Here is a 23,210-nt window from a genome sequence, read left to right on the forward strand (position 1 = left end):
TTTTTTACAGACAGACAGACAAACAAACATTTTTTACACACAATATATAACGCATTCACATCGACCAGCAAACCTCAAGCCTGTTAGGCGAAACTTTACCTTTCACGGCCTTTATTCCAAGTCACACGGGTATTTTGATGGACATTTTTATCTATGCCTATACAATTTTGCCAGGAAAGACCCTTTTGTCAATCGTGGGATCTTTAACGTGCACACCCAATATAGTGTACACGAAGGGACCTCGGTTTTTCGTCTCATCCGAAAGACTAGCACTTGAACCCACCACCTAGGTTAGGAAAGGGGGGAGAAAATAGCGGCCTGACCCAGAGTCGAACACGCAACCTCTCGATTCCGAGCGCAAGTGCGTTACCACTCGGCCACCCAGTATACACACACACACACACACACACATACATAGTGCACACACACATACACATGGCATGCAAACGCACATGCACTCACACACACACACATGGCGCGCACACACACACTGCGCACACACATCCATGACTGACATGCAAACGCACACACACACATATATATACATGGCGCACACACACATGTATACATTCACACACACGCGTACTCACACACACACACTCACTCACTCTTACACACACACAAGTAAAGAGAGAGAGAGCGCGAAGGGAAATATCAGATACTAGAGGAATACCCGGCTTCCGGCCGGTTTTCATCCACCAGTTTGTGCCCGGGGTCCACCTGAATATGCCCACCAAATTTGATGCAGAATATTTACGATATCACAAACAGAACTCTACAATCCACAGGTGTTGCCTTGCGAGCTACAAATATCTCACAACTTCTAAGGCGAACAACTCTGCAGAGTCTGCTGGGAAGGGCGGCGGTAGTCTCCCTGTCACACCCGCCCCCCGTTTGAATGAACCGAACCATGGACCCGCCAAGCTTTGGCCCCTCCCAGATTCGTGGAATGGGAACAGCACGAAAATGATTCAGTGACCATAATGCCATTTCTGACCATATCATGTCGAGTCCCATCCCTGTCGAGTGTCGAAGCATCACAATCACCTTTGGTGACACGATTGAGACATTTAGAGCTTATCTCTAAGCCCTTTTAAAACTGTTATGGCTTCTCAAAGGAAGGCCAGAACATACAAACACACCAAAGCCGCCAGACCACATCACAAACAGAACTGTGCAATCCACAGGTGTTGTCCACACACTCACACACACAGAGAAGCCGTATATATATATATAGATAAATCTATAAATCTATAGAGATAGATGACAGTGTAATTTTCGCGTGACTATAAATTGATTCGACCGTTGCACTTTTACAGTGAGGACAATTTAGGGGTGCAAGGACAGCGTTCTGGACAGTGTAGTGACCTTCTAACAAGAAGAGCAAACGCTCGATCGAGTCACTTTCGCAGTTCTGAATATTATATGAGGCATCAGATGGACAGGAAGAAATTGCTATTCACAACACAATGAGTCACGTTCACATAAAATTTGAGCCCGGTCACTTTTATAGTTTCCGAGAAAAGCCCAACGTTAAGTTGTGTGTTGCCGAACAGAAAAGGCTAGTTATCTCCCTTGTTTTTCTGATAACGTTCGTAAAAGGCTACAGATGTAAATACTTTGATGTAAAGAATAATCCTACAAAGTTTCAATCACATCCGATGAACTTTGTCAAAGATATAAAATGTCTAATTTTTCCTTTGACGCTGACCTGTGACCTTGAAAAAGGTCAAAGGTCAACGAAACCATCGTTAAAGTGTAGAGGTCATTGGAGGTCACGACTAAACAAAATATGAGCCCGATCGCTTTGATAGTTTCCGAGAAAAGTCCAACGTTAAGGTGGTGTCTACGGACGGCCGGCCGGCCGGCCGGACGGACGGCCGGCCGGCCGGCCGGACAGACTAACACTGACCGATTACATAGAGTCACTTTTTCTCAAGTGACTCAAAAATAGTAACGGAATGGCAATATCCGCGCGCCACACGAAGGAAGGGAGGTAAACGCTGACAACACTGGAGAAGATAAGGAAGAGTTACTTGAAATGGATACACAATAAAACCAAAATCGGTTCGGCGCTGCTCTCTGAGAGCACGTGTTGAAATATCTCATCGACCAGGTTGTGTCCGGGGTCTACCTGAATATGCCCACCAAATTTGAAGCAGATCCATCGAGAACTTTGGCCGCGCATGAGGAACACACACACACACACACACACACACACACACACACACAAGTCGTATATATATATATAGATATTGTCTTTTATTTGCAAGGGTATTGCATATAAGCAATACATGTTTTTTTCATAATCAGCATTCGTCCATGAGGGAAACATCCAACCACGATAAAACAAACATCACAAAAACCTAACGGTAACAAACAACTCATTATACAGTGGAACCCCTCATATTGAGACCCCCCAATTTAAGACTTCCTCCCTTTTAAGACTTTTTTTCTCCCAGACTTTCTGTTCATATTATCTGTAAATGTACCCCCATTTTAAGACTCCCTCCTTTGTAAGACCTGATTTTCTCAGATTTTTGGAGATCTTAAAAGGGGGGTTCCACTGTATCACAATTTTTTTTATGCATTCTGCATAACAATCCTGAAGATCGGGTTCCTATTTGACCTGTATTAAAGGCTGACATAGTCCTATTTAATTAGTTTAATTACTTCCAGGGCTTTTCCCATCGTTGCGGGGATGTATAAATTAAGCTTCCTGCAAAGTTTTAGGTTTGAAGTCCTTACCAATTACGAGAAATAATTAATTCTTTATTGCATTGTTCAGCAACAGTTCTCAAGGACTTGGGCTATTTTTAGACCGTTGACCTCACTTTGTGACATTTCGTAAACCAAAGATGGCGTTTGAGACTGTTCTGTTTACATTCGACACTATCAACACCACTTTGCAATACTGAAATAATATGTCATTCATAACATTAATAAGGCATTTAGTAAAGTTACAAGTGACTTCGTTAAGCAGTACCCAACAAAATGTAACTAAAAAATAAGATTTTGTACTTCTGTAATAGTTTGATTTTTAACTTTGAGAGTTCAAATTAGATTCCAAGTTTTGGCGCTTTTGTAAAAATAAAGAGAGTGAGCAAAAGGCAGAGAGCAGGCGAAACAGAGAGAGAGAGAGAGAGAGAGAGAGAGAGAGAGAGAGAGAGAGAGAGAGAGAGAGAGAGAGAGAGAGAGAGAGAGAGAGAGAGAGAGAGAGAGAGAGAGAGAGAGAGAGATGACCAAAGGGAAATAATTCAACATTACAACGGCCTCGGCACATATTTATCTCCCTTGCGCTTATTGTCTCATATATGGCCACTTGTCTGCCTCGGGAGTCGGCGTAATATCACTATGTGTTAATTTTGAAACAAAACCACTGCAGACATAGTTCATAATTCATTAAAGACAAAACAGAGACATTGTGTCAGCTATGGTCGGCGAAGTTGGTCACAATTTTACAAAATGTACATTTTAATTTTAATTGATTTAATTTTACTACTTGTTACCCCCAATTTATAACTCTATATTTCTGATATGTTCAACAACATAATAACAATGTTAAAATATTACATTAAACATTAACCTGCTCTGACAATGCAAAAACACATTAGTTTTGTTTGTAAATGTGCCTTTTTTGAGTTGCGCAAGATTTCCTCTGTCAGATCATTCCTGACACTCCAAGCCACTGTTCAACTTGTCTCCTCTCTGATCCTGAGTCGACTTGACTACTGCAACTCATTGCTTACCGGCCTCCCCACTGAAGAACTTGATCGCTTACAGAGAGTCCAGAACAGTGCTGCAAGGCTCATTCTGCAGAAGTCTAAGAAAGACCATGTCACTCCCCTACTTACCACCCTTCACTGGCTTCCTATGAAGTATAGAATCGAGTACAAGCTGGCTCTGTTAGGGTACCGCTGTTTTGAGAAATCACTTCCCCCCTATTTGTCCCATTCCCTCAGTATCTACGAGCCATCCCGTTCTCTCAGATCCTCCTCTGAAAAACTCCTTCGCATCCCCAAAACCAGGACCAAGACCTTTGGTGAAAGAGTTTAGGTACCAGATTCCGACCGTCTGGAACTCGCTTCCAAGTTCTATCCGTGACTCCAGCAGCCTTTCCTCCTTCAAAACACAACTCAAAACATACCTGTTTCGAAAAGCCTTTGCTTAGCCTGAGTAGACTCTCCACAACTCTATTCTGTTTTGGAACTCTCTACCCTGTATGTGCTTTATGGTCTATTTGTCAATGGTATCTTTGTGTGTGCGCGTGCGTGCGTGCGTGCGTGTGTGCGTGTGTGTGTGTGTGTGTACCTTTAACATTGTACGCTAAGATTTGCTTAGTGCTTGGGATCTTGGTGTTATGTCTCAGTTAAATGTATGCTTTGTATGCTTGTTGATTTGTGCTAGTTTATTCTATAATGAATTTGTAAAGCGCCTGGAGCCAATTGATGGGACTCGCGTTATAGAAAAGTTATTTATTATTATTATTATTATTATTATCGTGCTTCGTGGGTCGTGGACGACCCAGAGCCTTACAAAATTGTCTTTATCTCTGAAACTCTTTCGAGTTTTTAAATGAGACTTCATGTAATTTCCAATCACCATACGCACTTCCCATTGCCCAACTTTTAAAAGATTGTCTTTGTAAAAAAACACATAAACGATGACGTAATTTGAACTACACAGTCCGGATGATGTGGGTCGTGGACGACCCATATGGAATTACGTAAGGAATTTTACGTTGTTTATCCTTTTTTTTCCTTCCTTATCATACATTTTTATCCGTAAATAACAGTCTCTAAATATTATTATTTCAAACACTCAATTTAAACTTACACTTGTTTTATACCAGTCCCTTGAGGGTTAAATCCCTTTGAAAAATAAATAATATTTCAAGGGGTGTCCCATATCTAAATTTACTTATACACATTTTTCCAATCAAGATTAAATGGGTAAGATACTTAAACATATCATGTGTCAAACCATTCTTATCTCGCACACAAATCAGCACATCTGTTGCTTGTAAAATAATTGCTATGTTATATCGATCGTAAAACAATGTTTCAACATGCTTCCACAAATGGTGAATTTTACTGCAATAGAAAAAGAAATGTTCAATATAATCAACTTGTTCAATACAATATGGACATTTATCATTATTTGTGAGTCCCATTTTTAAGAGAAGAATATTGGTTGGGTATATATTGTGTAATATCTTCCACTGTTATTCTTTTAGTCTGGTTTCTGTTGTTGTCTCTTTTGCATTGAGCCAAACTTTTTCTTCAATATTAATACCAAGTTTGTTCAGCCAAAATCGAACACAGCAGGGTGGACTATATTTCATATCTGTCATAAAATTTCGAAAGTCTCTAGCTTTTAACATAACTTTATCATTAAAATACAATTTCGAAAATTCTTCAGTAACAGCATATACATAATCCGTATTGTTCTTTAAATAACGAGACAACGCCGAGTGAACAACAATGTACTGTAAAATAATAGAGTTCTGGTGAAGTACCAATTAAGTTCTGTACATTTTGAAATGACAAAATGGAATTGTTTTCTAAAAGGTCATTGACATGTGTTATTCCTTTTTTTGCCCAGTTGTCAAAATAAATTACATTATTTTGATATTTTATATCGACATTATTCCATATGCATGCCATCTTCAGAGATGAAGGAGAGTGCAGTGTATTATGTTCCAACCAGACTCGCAGTACTTTGCTCCAGAAGGAGGACTGAAGACTATTTAACCCTTTAAACTTTTTAGGACCAATAATTGAATTAAAACAAGATAAATCTGTTCCAAAATTACGGAAATATAATCTAGGAATCCAAGTCCATGTACTATTGTTATTCATATTCGAAAGCTGAGCAAGCCAGCCGCACAGAATAGATTCTTGCAATATTTGCATATCAATCATTTGAATTCCTCCTGTTCCTATTCCACTGCACATAACACTTCTCTTCACTTTCTCAAACGCTTTCTTATTACAATTAATTTTCCTCCAAAGAAAACGAAACAATATCGTATTAATTTCTTTCAACACAGGTTCAGGGATGCATATTGCCTGCATAACATAAACAAACTGGGAAATCAAAAAACTTTTTATTACGCACATTTTACCAAATATGCCAAGATTCCGTTTTTCCCAGTTTAAAATCACCTGTTTAATACTCTTAATTCGTTGTGTCCAGTTTTCATTCACGAGGGAGGCACTGGATGTATTGCAAAAATATATTCCCAAAATCTTCATTTGTTTAACCCATCTTAATCCGTATCCTCCCTCGTTGCTATTCCGTTTTGATCCAATCCACATTGCTTCTGATTTTACTCTAAACCGGATATAACTGTAAACTCGTCTAATATCCCCAAAACAGCTTTAATGTCATCTTTATCACGCAAAAACATGGTAACATCATCGGCATACAGAAGTGCCTTCAAAATCTTTTTAAACATATGCAATTCTTCAATTTCCAAACCTTTTACTTCAGAACCTTTTCGAAATCGGGTTGCAAGCAGCTCAATTCCAATAACAAAAGCTAGTGGTGAGAAAGGACAACCTTGTCGCACCCCACAGCTGACTTCAAAATCACTTGAGAGCCAACCGTTGTATCCAATGCAGCTTCTTGTGCTACTTAACAATACTTCTACCCAACGTAAAAAGTCTGTTCCAAATCCGTATCTCTTAAAGGCATATAACATAAACTCTTTCGATATGCTGTCAAATGCTTTTTTGAAATCCAAAGCAAGTACCAAACCAGGTTTTTCTTGTAATCTAAAATGTTCAATAACATCATCTATTGTTCTCAGCGTATGAGAGACGTTTCTACCTTTAATGAAACCAACTTGATCTTCGTGTACTATCTTTTGAATAACTGGGCTTAACCTATTTGCTAAACATTTAGCTAAAATCTTATAGTCTGTATTTGTCAAAGAAATTGGTCTCCAGTTTGATAAACTGTGTTTTGATAAATCTTTCCCTTTGTGGATCAGGGTAATAACCGCCGATGCTTGGGTGTAGGACAGACTTCCATTCTCAAATGATTTGTTAAATGAATCAACAATAACAGTTCTTAACTGTGACCAAAAAAACTTAATAAATTCTGTGGTAAGGCCGTCCATGCCTGGTGAGGAACCATTTTTCATCAATTTAAGTGCCGATGATGCCTCTTCAACCGTTACATTTCCTTCACACTTTGCCTTCTCCTCATCACTTAACTGAGGAACATCGCAATCTTGCAAAAATGATGTAATATTATTGTCTAAATTTTCATCAGGTATTTTTTGTGAATAAAGAGTTTGAAAATACTCTCTCTGAGCTTCCAGTATATCAAATTGATCTGTAATGACTTCACCATTCTCCAGTTCTAATCTTGGCATTTATTTATTTTTATTTTTATTTTTTCCCCTTACACCTGTTCCTTGTTCCGGTGTTCTCTCATGCCGCCCCGTCCCTGCATTCGCTGCTCCATCCACATCTGAATTTCGTTCCGCTGCCAGACCGGTCGATTTTACAGACGCTCCAGGGAGGGATGTCGGGTCGCTGCGGTAGGCTACCCTCGGAAGTTGACACTGCACTTCTGCTGAGTCACTTCGACGGTGTTCAGTAGTGGGTCTGTCCCGAGCTAACGGACTCAGCCCACTACCTACTATGCCCCCTACTAACGACATTGACTGCTAAGTCGCGGAGCCAGACTAAGTGAGCGTCCTCTCCAGAGAGCAGACCGCCACCACGTCCCTCCGTCGACCCCCCAGAACGTCACACGTTGAAGACTGACAGCAGAATTACTATTCAGGGAAGGATGGAACAGGAACAATGAGACCAAGGTCACCATGAGAGCTCCGGGCATGAAGGGCCACAAGAGCAAGGACATTTTATAATTTTGGATGATTAATGAGATGAGGATGATTATAATGATGATGCTATGGATTTCCAATTTGGTTTGAGACTACGTGACAGGGCAGCACTCTACGCTTACTGTCATAATATATCCTGGTGTCAACCAGGCCCGAGAACTGCCGCACCTGCGGTGTTGGTCAGGTAAACAGAACCTGAGCACCCTCAAAGTCGCATTCGTTAAGTGAATGACACTCGGCTGTGTGATTCCAGCCTTCCCATAGGAACCATAGCACTTCCACTCTGGGTTACAGGAGCCGACCGTAGCCCGAAAAACCCACATGACCCTGATGGGATTCGAACCTTGGCATTAATTTTGATTGTGCACGTGATTTTTCTAAGTTAAGAAAATACTTTGTATTTGTTTCTCCTTCTTCGATCCATTTTACTCGTGATCTTGTCTGGGCACTGTGCAATTCTGTTTTTTCAATAAGTTCCAAATTCAATTTTAACTTTTCTCGTCGAAAAATAGCGTTTTTATCATCTGGGTTTTTGGCTAAATGTGATTCGCATACATTTAAATCATGTAGCAATTTTATCTTGTCTGTTCTCTTAATTACGGCATTTCTCTTGCTGTATTGCATAGAGATGTCCTTAATTTCAAATGAGACTTCATGTAATTTCCAATCACCATACGCACTTCCCATTGCCCAACTTTTAAAAGATTGTCTTTGTAAAAAAAACACATAAACGATGACGTAATTTGAACTACACAGTCCGGATGATGTGGGTCGTGGACGACCCATATGGAATTACGTAAGGAATTTTACGTTGTTTATCCTTATTCGGATGGCGTGGGTCGTGTACGAACCATTCTCTGCAAAGAAGCGGCAAAACGTTTATCACTATTCGGATGGCATGGGTCGTGTACGACCCATACTTTTTACGTTGAGTCCTTCTTTAAAAAGTATGGGTCGTACACGACCCACATCATCCGGACTGTGTAGTCCAACGCAGTGATCCGGTGAAGGTTAAACAGGTATTATCTTAAGGTTACAATAACATATGATTGGAGTATGAACCTAGCATCACACTCTGTACATGCATTCTTTGCGACTCCTGTGTGTTAACAATAACATGTGCCACTTCACACCACTAGACTGTAAACTGGAACGTGTGAACCTAGCATCACCCTCTGTAATTGCATACTTTTTTCACTCCTGAATGTACAAACATGTGCCGCTTAACATCACTAGACCGTGTCAACCTAGCACCCCACTCTGTACAGTACGTCCATACTTTTTACTCCTGGTTTTGTTCAACATAGTTATGTCGCCTCAAAGCTCCTAACTGTGTAAACATAGCATCACACTCTGTACATGAATTCATTTTCACTTCTGTGTGTGTATCATTAACACGTAAAAACCAAGCATCACACGTTGTACATTCATACTTTTTACTCCTGTTTTTGTTCAACATAGTTATGTCGCCTCAAAGTACCTAACTGTGTAAACATAGCATCACACTCTGTACATGAATTCATTTTCACTTCTGTGTGTGTATCTTTCTTTATTTGGTGTTTAACGTCGTTTTCAACCATCTGTGTGTGTATCACTAACAATAAAAAGCAAGCATCACACTCTGTACATGGTTGAAAACGACGTTAAACACCAAATAAAGAAAGAAACACTCTGTACATTCATACTGTTAGTGTTTACATGTGCCGCTTCACACTACAGGATCATGGAACGTGAGTCCCAAGCACCACACTCAGTACACTCATACTTGTCACTCCTGAATGTGTTAACATGTGTTGTTCCACATCACTAGACTGTGGGAAACTAGCACAACATTCTGTAAATGAATACTTTTTCAATCCTGTGCATTTTAACATGCGTTGCTTCATATGACTAGACTGTGTAAACATAGAATCACACTCTGTACTTGCATACTTTTTCACTCCTGTGTACGTTAACATGTGTTCCTTCATTTGATTAAAACGAGTAAACCGGGAATCTCACTCTGTACATGCATACGTTTTTACTCCTGTGTGTGTGTTAACACGTTTTCCTTCATTTGACCATACCTTACGAACCTAGCATTACACTCTGTACATTCATACTTTTTAACTCGTGTGTGCGTCAACATGTGTTGCTTCATATGACTAGACCGTGCAAACCTAGAATCACACTCTGTACATGTATGCATAATTTTTTACTCCTGTGTGAATTCTTTCTTTCTTTATTTGGTGTTTAACGTCGTTTTCAACCACGAAGGTTATATCGCGACGACCTGTGTGAATTAACATGTGTTGCTTCCTATGACTAGACCGTGTAAACCTAGAATCACACTCTGTACATGCATACTTTTTCAATCCTGTGTGTATTAACATGATTGTGTTCCTTCATTTGACCAGACCTTGCGAACCTAGCATTACACTCTGTACATGCATACCTTTTCACTCCTGTGTGTGTTAACATGTGCCGATTCACATCACCAGAAGTTGTGAACCAAGAATCACATTCTGTACATGCATAATTTTTCACTCCTGTGTGTGTTAACATGTGTTGGTTTTCACTCCTGTGTGTGTTAACATGTGTTGGTTCAACGCATGAGATCGTGCGAACCTAGCATCACACTCTGTACAAGCATACTTTTTCACTCCTGTGTGTATTAACATGTGTTGGTTCAACGTATGAGATCGTGCGAACCTAGCATCACACTCTGTACAAGCATACTTTTTCACTCCTGTGTGTATTAACATGTGTTGGTTCAACGCATGAGATTGTGCAAACCTAGCATCACACTCTGTACAAGCATACTTTTTCACTCCTGTGTGTACCAACATGTGTCGGTTCAACGCACTAGATTGTGCGAACCTAGCATCACACTCTGTACAAGCATACTTTTTCACTCCTGTGTGTATTAACATGTGTCGGTTCAACGAATGAGATCGTGCGAACCTAGCATCACACTCTGTACAAGCATAGTTTTTCACTCCTGTGTGTATTAAGATGTGTTGGTTCAACGCATGAGATTTTGCGAACCTAGCATCACACTCTGTACAAGCATACTTTTTCACTCCTATGTGTGTTAACATGTGTTCCTTTAAATTTTCAGACAGTGTGAACTGAAACCCACATTCTGTACAAGCATAGTTTTTCTCTCCAGTATGAGTTACAATGGGTTGCTTGAAATGTCCAGACTGTGTAGGTTTAGCACCACACTCTGTAAATTCATGTTTTTTTGCTGTCGGGCTTGATATCATGCTTCGTATCAGATGAAAATATTTGACCCCACCATTACAGTCAGTACTTGCATGTTCCTTTTGTTTCAGCAAGGTATCACACTCAGTACTTGCATGTTCCTTTTGTTTCAGCAAGGTATCACACTCAGTACTTGCATGTTCCTTTTGTTTTAGCAAGCTATCACACTCAGTATTTGAGTGTTCCTTTTGTTTCAGCAAGGTATCACACTCAGTACTTGCATGTTCCTTTTGTTTTAGCAAGCTATCACACTCAGTATTTGAGTGTTTCTTTTGTTTCAGCCAGGTATCACACTCAGTACTGGATTGTACCTCTTGTTTCAGCCAGGTATCACACTCAGTACTGGATTGTACCTCTTGTTTCAGCCAGGTATCACACTCAGTACTGGATTGTACCTCTTGTTTCAGCCAGGTATCACACTCAGTACTGGATTGTACCTCTTGTTTCAGCCAGGTATCACGATTAGTACTGGACCGTACCTCTTGTTTCAGCCAGGTATCACACTCGGTACTGGATTGTACCTCTTGTTTCAGCCAGGTATTGCACTCAGTACTGGATTGTACCTCTTGTTTCAGCCAGGTATCACACTCAGTACTGGATTGTACCTCTGGTTTCAGCCAGTACTCAGTACTTGCATGTTCCTCTTGTTTTAGCCAGGTATCACTGTGGGCGCTGTCTGCAGCCTGTCCTTCCAATGTCGGTACTGTAGGCATGGTAGCTGCGTTGTCTGTGGCAACAACCCCTCTGATTGGAACTGGGAAATGAAAGCAAAAGCAAGTCATATAATATGCTGATTATGATCCGATAATAGCATCAACTTTTTCTCACGTTTCCTGCTTGCAAATTCAACATACCAGAAAGCAGGAGCAGGCAATTTCAAAAGCCGCACTCAGTAAAGTTTAAACTGTGTCAAGTTCCTGACTCACCGCCCCTGCTGGCAACCTCAATAATTGTATTGGTCAGCCAGTCCTTTCTGTGGCTATTTATATTGAATAATTATATTGGTCAGCCAGTCCTTTCTGTGTCTATTTATATTGAAGAATTATATTGGTCAGCCAGTCCTTTCTGTGGCTATTTATATTGAATAATTATATTGGTCAGCCAGTCCTTTCTGTGGCTATTTATATTGAAGAATTATATTGGTCAGCCAGTCCTTTCTGTGTCTATTTACCCCTCTCCACACCTCCTTCAAACGATGGGAGGTGCAGACCTGTGCACACTCAAAACGCTCATCAGTATTTCAGTAGTTTTTAAAATGTTTCAGACTTAGTAAGCTGTAACGACAGTTCAAGAAATAATTCGTATTGGTCTCCTTCGCTGGATTTTACGATCTCCAGGTTGTCTTGAGAATAACTGGACTTCCAGCACTGTTGTGCTGTTTTCTTCTTTGGTGACAGAGCTGGTGTCTCCTCTTCACTATCTGAATCTCGCACTCTTTTAACATTTAGTAAAGTTTTGACTAAATGTTTTAACGTAGAGGGGGGAATCGAGACGAGGGTTGTGGTGTATGTGTGTGTGTGTGTGTGTGTGTGTGTGTAGAGCAATTCAGACTAAACTACTGGACCGATCTTTATGAAATTTGACATGAGAGTTCCTGGGTATGATATCCCCAGACGTTTTTTTTCTCATTTTTTTGATAAATGTCTTTGACGACGTCATATCCGGCTTTTCGTGAAAGTTGAGGCGGCACTGTCACGCACTCATTTTTCAACCAAATTGGTTGAAATTTTGGTCAAGTAATCTTCGACAAAGCCCGGACTTAGGTATTGCATTTCAGTTTGGTGGCTTAAAAATTAATTAATGACTTTGGTCATTAAAATTCTGAAAATTGTAAAAAAAAATCTTTTTTTTATAAAACGATCCAAATTTACGTTCATCTTATTCTTCATCATTTTCTGATTCCATCAACATATAAATATGTTATATTTGGATTAAAAACAAGCTCTGAAAATCAAAAGTATAAAAATTATTATCAAAATCAAATTTTCGAAATCAATTTAAAAACACTTTCATCTTATTCCTTGTCGGTTCCTGATTCCAAAAACATATAGATATATGTTTGGAATAAAAACACGCTCAGAAAGTTCAAACGAAGAGAGGTACAGAAAAGCGTACTATCCTTCTCAGCGCAACTACTACCCCGCTCTTCTTGTCAATTTCACTGCCTTTGCCATGAGCGGGGGACTGACGATGCTACGAGAATACGGTCTTGCTGAAAAATTGCATTGCGTTCAGTTTCTTTCATTCTGTGAGTTCGACAGCTACTTGACTAAATGTTGTATTTTCGCCTTACACAACTTGTTTTGTTTTCTTTTTCTATGTTTCACTTCAATCACAAGTTGCCAAGCAGACGCTGGACGAACTAAGTCTAAGAACAAAGACTTAATGCTGAGAACACGCACGCTTCCGGTAAATCGTAAAATGTCTTTTCAGCGCAACGGCCAACTAATTGGTCAAAACATCTTAAAACAGAAAAAAAGTACAAAAAATTTTTTTGTTGAGTTTTTGTTTGTTTGTTTGCTTAACACCCAGCCGACCACGAAGGGCCATATCAGGGCGGTGCTGCTTTGACATATAACGTGCGCCACACACAAGACAGAAGTCGCAGCACAGGCTTCATGTCTCACCCAGTCACATTATTCTGACACCGGACCAACCAGTCCTAGCACAAACCCCATAATGCCAGACGCCAGGCGGAGCAGCCACTAGATTGCCAATTTTAAAGTCTTAGGTATGACCCGGCCGGGGTTCGAACCCACGACCTTCCGATCACGGGGCGGATGCCTTACCCCTAGGCCAACCGTGCCGGCATTTTTGTTGAGTAAAACATTGGAATTTCGGAATTTTAATTAAAAATCCGTAGCACCGTATTCTGCATATAAAAATCGGAGAAATTAAGGAGAAACCGTAGATGTGCACAGGTCTGGAGGTGCCACCAAAGCCGACCCCCACCAACAACGTCAACCATTCCCCTTCCCCTCCCCCACCCCATGATATTTCATTGACCTTACCATATTCATATGTTTCAGTGATGTCACAACTCTCTTCTGCGACATCAATTTCTATCTTGACATCTGAGAGAAGAGCTGTGTCTCCTTCCTCCATGCTGTTGGGAGAAGCCATGGGCGCTGACTGTTCACTGTTCAAGGTGCTGACTGTTCACTGTTCCAGGCGCTGACTGTTGTTCACTGTTCAAGGCGTTGACTGTTCACTGTTCAAGGCGCTGACTGTTCACTGTTCAAGGCGCTGACTGTTGTTCACTGTTCAAGGCGTTGACTGTTCACTGTTCAAGGCGCTGACTGTTGTTCACTGTTCAAGGCGCTGACTGTTGTTCACTGTTCAAGGCGCTGACAATTCCTGATCGTTCACTATTCAACGCGCTGACAATTCCTGACTGTTCACGGCGCTACTGTTCACTGTTCAAGGTGTTGGCCAATGATAGCTGCTCTCGCTTCAAGGCGTTGCACTTGCAGGTCCATAGCTGATCAGCTTTCAAAGCAATGCTGTGTAGAAAAAACGAAATTCAGTAATTTAAAGAAGCAGAGAAAATCTCTCTCTCTCTCTCTTTTTCTCTCTCTCTTTTTCTCTCTCTCTCTCTCTCTCTCTCTCTTTAAAAGACAGCTCCGAAAGCACCTCTCTAACGACTAAGTCGGTGTACAGTTTGTGCGAATGTGTGTGAGGATGTGTGAAAGAGAAAGTGTATAGTATGCTTCCATTAACAAGCACACTTTTGAATTTTTTTTTAATATTTTTACTTTGTTATACTTTTCCCTACATAATTTTGTTTTATTTGATTTTTTGTGTGTGATTTATTTTTTATTTTTTATTCTTCAATGTGTTCTTTGTTTCATGTGTGTATCATAGTAGGGACTAGCTGTAAGAAAGGACCATATGGACCTAATGCTATCATCCCTCGGTAATAAAGTTTTCGAGTTCGAGTTCGAGTTCTCTCTCTCTCTCTCTCTCTCTCTCTCTCTCTCTCTCTCTCTCTCTCTCTCTCTCTCTCTCTCTCTCTCTCTCTCTCTTTCTCTCTCTCGCTCGCTCTCTCTCTCTCTCTCTCTCTCTCTCTCTCTCTCTCTCTCTCTCTCTCTCTCTCTCTCTCTCTCTCTCTCTCTCTCTCTCTCTCTCTCTCTCTCTCTCTCTCTCTCTCTCTCTCTCTCTCATGCTTCATCTTATATTTTAAACTTTTAACTTTGTAATATGATTTAATGATATTGATAAAAATTAAAAAAAACCTATTGTGTGTTGTTTGATTTCATCAATTCAATAATATTTATTATTACTGAATTACTGATATAACGAACTAAAATCTATCTCCCTTGAGGTTCGTTGTACCCGGACTCCACTGTACATGCTTTAGTTTGGTAGCGCAGGGTAGTGCAAGGCCGCGTGCGTCCGCACACAAGCTATCATTCTGACTCTTGCGCGCACCTGTTCAAACAATCAATGAATCAGAGACCAGCCTCCATACACACCTGGCGGGAGACACAACTTGGGTCAGGGGAAGATAATAGACAGGGACTAAAACAGTAAAAGGGTGTAACTTCACGCTATCGTTGGTGACTGAGTGCACCTTGACACACCAACATTGGGGCGGCGAAGAGTAAACACAAGCCCTTCACCCCCACCACTGCGAACCCTCGTGGCTCACCCCCTTCCATCTTTTGAATGTCTCTAGACCGGTCTGACTAAAGACTACGCGACCGCACGCAACCTTGCACTACCTTGCGCGGCCTCAAACTAAAGCATGTGCATGTAATATTTTTATTTATATATTATCTTTACATTATCTGACTTTATACCAAGTTTTAAGTCACAGAAATAAAAAATAAGGGAGTTATGATGTATTTTGCAACAAGCTATCGAGTGAAAGTGAAAGCATCGTGGTTCAGCGTCCGACCATATATTCGCTTCTAAAAACAATGCAGGTCACTTGATCAAATTTTCTGCCTGACCTTCCGCTCAAAATTTTTATTAAAAATAGTGTTGGTTGTGTTATAAAGTAAACCCCCCACATTAGGAAAAATTTGGTAAAAGAAGTTGTTTTTTTTAATTGTTTTTGTTTTTTAAATCCGAGGCAGAAATCCTCGGCTTGCACTTTCATTGGCTAGCTCTTCGAAAATAGGCCTACATCATTACTCCCTTAATTTTTTTTATTTTTGTGACTTAAAACTCGGTGTCATGGCAGCTGATGTTGTGAAGATACTAGATATATAAGAATATTACACAACCATACTTTAGTGCATGGTCGTGCCTGCGATTCTAAAAACAATGCGAACATGGTCGGACGCAGGTATCCGATGATTGCACTTTCGCTCGCTAGCTCTTCAAAAATGCACCATAACTTCCGTATGTTTTATTTCTCTGACTTAAAACTAAGTACAAAGTATGATAATGTGAAGATACTAGATATATAAAAATATTACATGTACATGCTTTAGTTTGAGGCCGCGCAAGGTAGTGCAAGGTCGCGTGCGGTCGCGTAGTCTTTAGTCAGACCCCTCTAGACTGCATACCAAACCATGCGCTTCCGAGCTTTTGCGCAGGCTATCTGGCCAGACAAAAGAAGATAAAGCAAGTTCAGACCAGAACTATGCACAGGGTAATGTTCGACCACAGGCGGAAGGTATCGTCCACTGGACTACTACTATCACAGAAAGACTACTTGGTCTTTCTGTGATAGTGTTGCGACCCATCTCGTCATCGGCGCTTTTCCGGAAATGACCTGCGCTTTGTTGGAATTCCAACAATGGCCGCCATTGTAGGATTTCCAACTTTGCGCTACGCGATTCTAGAAATGTACCGCGCGCATAGTGAGAATTCTGCTCTTTCTTAGAATGCGATGTAAAATGATACAAGTCATGATGGCCCATGATGATCCTTGTGTTTTAAAGTGATCAATGCTTAGTCTTGAAAAAGCAGATGCATTGTATAACGCACCAAACCAACCGAATTACAAAAAGCAAAATCACTTTTGATAACTTCGGCGGGCTGTAACAACACAGTTCAACAACCCATCCCACTCAACCAAAACGCACCAATTTTACGTAATTTTTAACGTTCCAGATCTTACATTTTACAACAACAAAAACACAACAAGAGTGTTCCGATATAACTTTTCACTGGTAACTATCGATTGTAATAATTTTTTACTCAGTCTTAACTGATTATATGGTCAGGAATCTGTCAAGGTGTCCAAATGCAAAAATCCTGTACTGGATACTTTTATTACTTTGTATTTTATTCTGTTTTTAAATGACTACAATATAAACAATACAGTTATGAAGTATTCCTCATGCAGATTCTATCCATACCAAATTTATGTCTGTCAGACGTCTGGATGCTGAGAAAATTGACTTTGTTCAAGAAAAAAAGCACCTTTTTGGGCACACAAGGCGTTACGCAAAACGCATGGTACATTGGGCATTGAATAACCAAGTTACTGATAAGGGCATCATCTCAATCTAATTTTTAATAGGTCCAGAAATGGATGGAGAAACATATGTGGTCAGGAATCTGTCAAGGTGTCCAAATGCAAAAATCCTGTTCTGGATATTTTTAATACTTTTTATTTTATTCTGTTTTTAAATGACTACAATATAAACAATACAGTTATGAAGTATTCCTCATGCAGATTCTATCCATACCAAATTTATGTCTGTCAGACGTCTGGATGCTGAGAAAATTGACTTTGTTCAAGAAAAAAAGCACCTTTTTGGGCACACAAGGCGTTACGCGAAACGCATGGTACATTGGGCATTGAATAACCAAGTTACTGATAAGGGCATCATCTCAATCTAATTTTTAATAGGTCCAGAAATGGATGGAGAAACATATGTTAGATTAATGAAAGTTTGATCTGAACATAGGTTTTGGATTTTGAACGTTCTTTTTTAGCTGGTCTGTATGTTACATTTGGTGTAAATATTCATGAAACAAGAAGGGCAAAGCCCATACGACTCACATGCTTGACCTTGACCTTTACATGACCTTGACCTTCAGCTAAACCTAGCAATGACATCATACACTAAGAACTGCTTTACACATTTTTCCTACCAAAATACATGTGACCTTGACCCAAGGTCAAGGTCATCCAAGGTCATGCAACACAAAGCTGTTAATTCAAGACATAGGAAGTACAATGGTGCTTATTGGCTCTTTCTACCATGAGATATGGTCACTTTTAGTGGTTCACTACCTTATTTTGGTCACATTTCATAAGGGTCAAAGTGACCTTGACCTTGATCATATGTGACCAAATGTGTCTCATGATGAAAGCATAACATGTGCCCCACATAATTTTTCAGTTTGAAACAGTTATCTTCCATAGTTCAGGGTCAAGGTCACTTCAAAATATGTATACAATCCAACTTTGAAGAGCTCCTGTGACCTTGAAGCAAGGTAAACCAAACTGGTATCAAAAGATGGGGCTTACTTTGCCCTATATATCATATATAGGTGAGGTATTAAATCTCAAAAACTTCAGAGAAAATGTGAAAAATAGCTGTTTTTTTAGACAACATTTATGGCCCCTGCGACCTTGACCTTGAAGCAAGGTCAAGATGCTATGTATGTTTTTTGGGGCCTTGTCATCATACACCATCTTGCCAAATTTGGTACTGATAGACTGAATAGTGTCCAAGAAATATCCAACGTTAAAGTTTTCCGGCCGGACGGACGGACGACTCGGGTGAGTACATAGACTCACTTTTGCTTTGCATGTGAGTCAAAAAGGGAAACTATCTTAAAAAAAAATGTTTCTGGTCAAACTTACTTAAAAATCATTGCAGAGGAAAGTCATTAGGTAGGATGATTGTAATTTTTTTTTAAATTGAGCGAAAAAGTTGTGTTTGATGTAATTTAATTGCACTTCTAAGTTAAAAATATGCGTTTGGTGTAAATGAAATTGTATCTACTTGCCCAAACAAGTTTTGTCACAGTCTTTAAATAATGCCATAATACACAAAAGTGTGTTTTCTTATACCTCAGACACCTGGTAGTTAAACTATGGTCACAGGATTCCTAGTGCTTGCACCTGTTGGCTTGTAGCTCTAGAGACTTAAGTGAGGCCTTCTGACAAGGGTGTAAATGTAACGTACATACTGAGAATACTTGAAAATGACAATGATTTTGTTTCAGAGACAGAAGATAACTTATCAGTGCTTAAGAACAACCAGCAAGACCAAACCTTTGTTTCAACATGAAAACAAGCACACTGAATGACAAAATTTACCTCAGAAGGACCACTGTTGGGACATTTTGGTGTAAATGTAACATAGCTCAGTTGGTAGCGCGCTGGATTTGTATTCAGTTGGCCGCTGTCAGCGCGAGTTCAATCCCAGGTTCGGCGGAAATTTATTTCACAGAGTCAACTTTGTGTGCAGACTCTCTTCGGTGTCCGAACCACCCCCCCCCCCCCCCCCCCCCGTGTATACTACATTGGGTGTGCACGTTAAAGATCCCACAATTGACAAAAGGGTCTTTTCTGGCAAAATTGCTTAGGCACAGTTAATAATTGTCTACCATACCCGTGTGACTTGGAATAAGGCCGTGAAAGGTAAATATGCGCCGACATGGCTGCAATCTACTGGCCGTATAAAATTTCATCTCACACGGCATCACTGCAGAGCGCCTAGAACTGTACCCACGGAATATGCGCGATATAAGCCTCATTGATTGATTGACATCACCTTGTTTTTTTACTGAGACCATATGCAGCACATAATCATGCTAAAAACAGCACATAACAGTCTGTTGAGGGTTTATGAGCTAAATAAAAGAGAAATTACCCTTCAAATGGACCTGCAGATCTTCGGAGCCTTCTGTATGTTACTTTACACCATCCTTTTGTGTAAAGATGTACACACAACCTAAAATTAATTTAACCCTTTATTTTGACTTGAGACAGGTAGCTTAGAACAAACAAGTTAGAAATACTGTTAAACTGATGTGAGCATAGCCCATTAAATGTAAATTCAGTACCTTGTACTTGCTGTTTGGTGTAAAGTAACGTACAGATCATGGGTAAAATTAACATTTGGTACCGTAGTGGAGTACCAACCTGACTATTCTATCGTGAAAAGGATTTGTTATGATTTCTTGTTTGTAACTCAAAAAACTGCAGACCAGAATAGTGTAAAAATATTTAAAGAGGGTGATTTGATAATAATTTCTACACCGCTGACCGTGCTTTTTTCAAATTAAGTAATAACCTGATGATTGAGGTTAAGGTTTGCAAATCAAATGACATGAACATTTACTGGAACCATTTCTGCACTTCCATAGAGAATGTCATTGTTTTAAAAACAGTGTAAATAGGTAAATGTTGAATTGTATCTTTGATTCTGGGCTTTGGTGTAAAGTAACTAACGGATAAATGATTTTGCTTTTATTGAGACAGGAGAAACTTTTTTCAAGTGTTGCTTTAGTACAGATCAACTCTACATTCAGCCATCAAGCCATTGGATAGTGAAACAGTTGCCTAAAGCTGAACCTAAGAAAATGACAGCACCTTGAAATTATGTTATGGTGTAAATGTAACATACAGTCATTTGTGCTTTATCTGCAAATATTTGATAAACCGAACACTTGACTGGAAAATAAAATGCTGCAATTGAAGGACAAGAATACCAAGATGTTTATTCATGTAAATTTAAGGAGGTTTTAAAAAGTCTAAAAATTGTAACACTTTTTGGACTTCTTGACAGATTCTTGGCCATATTTATATTAAACTCACACAGTCTCTCTGGGCTGCAGAGACAGCATTACGTCCCTTTACTGAGCAGGCTCTTGTCAGTGTCACTGCATGGTAATCTAGGCTCTTGAAACGTAATGTGCAAGTCTGTGCGCTATATTGATGTGATTGATTGTTGCAAAATGCTGATTCAAATTAAAGATGATTTCAGCCTGTTGTAACAAACTAACACTCTACTCTGAGAAAACAATCAACGGTGTTCAAAATAGATCGAGACAGCAGCAACTAGCTCGCTGCACGCGCTGAGTGTCACTGAGACTATTGTTACACAGTGTACCCCCACACACCCAATTCAAGACTTCCCCTGTATAAGACCTTGCTTTTTCATATGCCTTATTCATTACCTGTGAAAAGGGTATATTTTTTGTGCCAGTCGAAGGGTTGCCATTTCTAGAACGAGGCAGCTCGTATCCGGAAATGCGGCGCTTTGTTGGAAATCAAATGAGGTTTCGGGAAAAAAGTAGTCCAGTGGACGAACACGACGATACCTTCCGCCTGTGGTTCGACCAAACTTCTATTCACTTTACGATTCAGTAAAGCCCCATTCTAGAACCGTGTAGACGGGAGCGTTTATAACTCGATGATGCGGTGTGGTACTTACCCCATTGGCCGTCTGCACTGCAGGCTCAGTAGCTGAACGAAGAAAGATCTCTGGCTCCGCTTGATTGGAATCCGGGCGATCGCCCGGGTGCGCCCGGGTGAAGTATTTTCAATCAAGTACAATCGGGTCATGAACCGGCTTAAGCCGGCGGGCTAGCCCGCCTCGCCCGACCAAAACACATCGGCTGATGCGATATCAAAATGGCCGCCACGGGTGGAAAGTAAGTGAATCTTTTACTTCTGAAGAGAAAGTTGTACCTTCAGGCCGTGTTCACGCTTCTGTGCTTAATTATTGGGTTGAATCTAAGTACTCGTGATTGTTTAAAGTGTGTTTTGGGGCTTAGATAGGATTCATTGAAGTAATTTCAAGTGAAGTTGAATGTGAATCGATGACGATTCCATGCAGATGACTTGTCAAATGACAAGATCACAACAGCAACAAATTGGCAGCCATGTTTATGGCCCGATTGCGCTTGATTGGTACTTTAGATCAAATCGCCCGCGTCACGTGGCGGGCGATCGCCCGGTCGCCCACTTTGAATCCCAATCAAGCGGAGCCACTGTTTCCCTTGACCCTGGCACAGCTGACCGAACTGAATCCCTTCCCAGTAAGAAGAGAGCCAGCAAGGGGAGCAACTGTGGCCTAATTATTCTGAGCGGTCTTCCCTTTTCGGTACCCCTTTCTCAGTCTCGCGCTGTTTGTGGCAGGCAGAACCAGGAATAGTTTTAAATGCATTTGCAAAAAAAATGAAAGGAAACTTGGTTTGTGTCAGAGACTATCTCTATAGTCTCTGTTTGTGTCTTGTTTTGTGTGGTTGGTTCAGGTTGCTTGGTTGACTAGCTGGGTATATATTATATGTGAGAGTGCGTTCGTTATTACCGTAAAGTACCTTGTAAGCGCCCAGTATCGAGTAAGCGCCCACCCCCCGCTTTTAGTCCAAAACCGTACATAGGGTATAATACCTTGTAAGCGCCCACCCCCCACTTTACACCATTGAAATCAGGGGAAATAAAAATTCCGCACTTGAATCTGCTAGTTTTGTGAATGATTTCCCTTTCTTGCAAACCCTATCACGTGTGTCTGCACGCCTTGGATCTAAACGCCTGCAAGTCAATGATTACAAGATGCCGCGGATCAAATCGTACACCGTTGCATTTAAGCTGTCAGCTCTTGACTATTTGGATAATAACGCCAATGGAAACACACTCACACACACACAATACCGTCCACACCCACACACATGGTGCACACACTACCCCACTGACACACGCACACACACACACACACATGCACACACACATTGCGTATACACACACACACACACACACATACATAGTGCACACACACATATACACATGGCATGCAAACGCACATGCATTCACACACACACATGGCACGCACACACACACACAGCGCACACACATCCATGACTGACATGCAAACGCACACACACACACACACACATACATGGCGCACACACACATGTATACATTCACACACACGCGTACTCACACACACACACTCACTCACTCTTACACACACACAAGTAAAGAGAGAGAGAGCGCGAAGGGAAATATCAGATACTAGAGGAATAACGGGCCCGGCTTCGCCGGTTTTCATCCACCAGTTTGTGCCCGGGGTCCACCTGAATATGCCCACCAAATTTGATGCAGAATATTTACGATATCACAAACAGAACTCTACAATCCACAGGTGTTGCCTTGCGAGCTATAAAGAGCTATAAATAT

At 40.5% G+C, this 23,210-nt stretch overlaps 1 protein-coding gene across 3 annotated transcripts; it reads right to left on the reverse strand.

Annotated features, from left to right (window-relative positions):
- Nucleotides 1-2,243: 2,243 nt before the first annotated feature.
- LOC138975399 (gastrula zinc finger protein XlCGF57.1-like) lies at nucleotides 2,244-22,021 on the reverse strand. 3 transcript variants are annotated; one of them, XR_011458641.1, is made up of 4 exons: nucleotides 21,206-21,308; nucleotides 14,119-14,610; nucleotides 8,205-11,861; nucleotides 2,244-7,376 (listed from the first exon to the last, which is right to left on the reverse strand). XR_011458641.1 is itself a non-coding variant. In XM_070348066.1 (3 exons), exons 2-3 carry the CDS (start codon nucleotides 14,228-14,230, stop codon nucleotides 10,399-10,401), a joined length of 1,575 nt encoding a protein of 524 aa, XP_070204167.1. In that variant the 5' UTR covers nucleotides 14,231-14,610; nucleotides 21,463-22,021; the 3' UTR covers nucleotides 2,244-10,398. The 3 variants fall into 3 exon arrangements, 2 of the variants coding, with proteins under 2 accessions (XP_070204167.1, XP_070204165.1); XM_070348066.1 differs by lacking the exon at nucleotides 21,206-21,308 and adding an exon at nucleotides 21,463-22,021 and having other exon boundaries at nucleotides 2,244-11,861; XM_070348064.1 differs by having other exon boundaries at nucleotides 2,244-11,861.
- Between the last annotated feature and the right edge of the window lie 1,189 nt (nucleotides 22,022-23,210).

This window comes from Littorina saxatilis, linkage group LG9 (assembly GCF_037325665.1).
Source record: "Littorina saxatilis isolate snail1 linkage group LG9, US_GU_Lsax_2.0, whole genome shotgun sequence".
NCBI classification, from domain to species: domain Eukaryota; kingdom Metazoa; phylum Mollusca; class Gastropoda; order Littorinimorpha; family Littorinidae; genus Littorina; species Littorina saxatilis.

Excerpts from the sequence above, each read along its gene's own strand:
- LOC138975399 (XM_070348066.1), bottom strand. The coding sequence starts at position 14,230 with ATGGCTTCTCCCAACAGCATGGAGGAAGGAGACACAGCTCTTCTCTCA. Across the intron at positions 11,862-14,118 it reads CACTGAAACATATGAATATG|TTCCAATCAGAGGGGTTGTT; the intron begins GTAAGGTCAATG and ends TTCATTTCCCAG.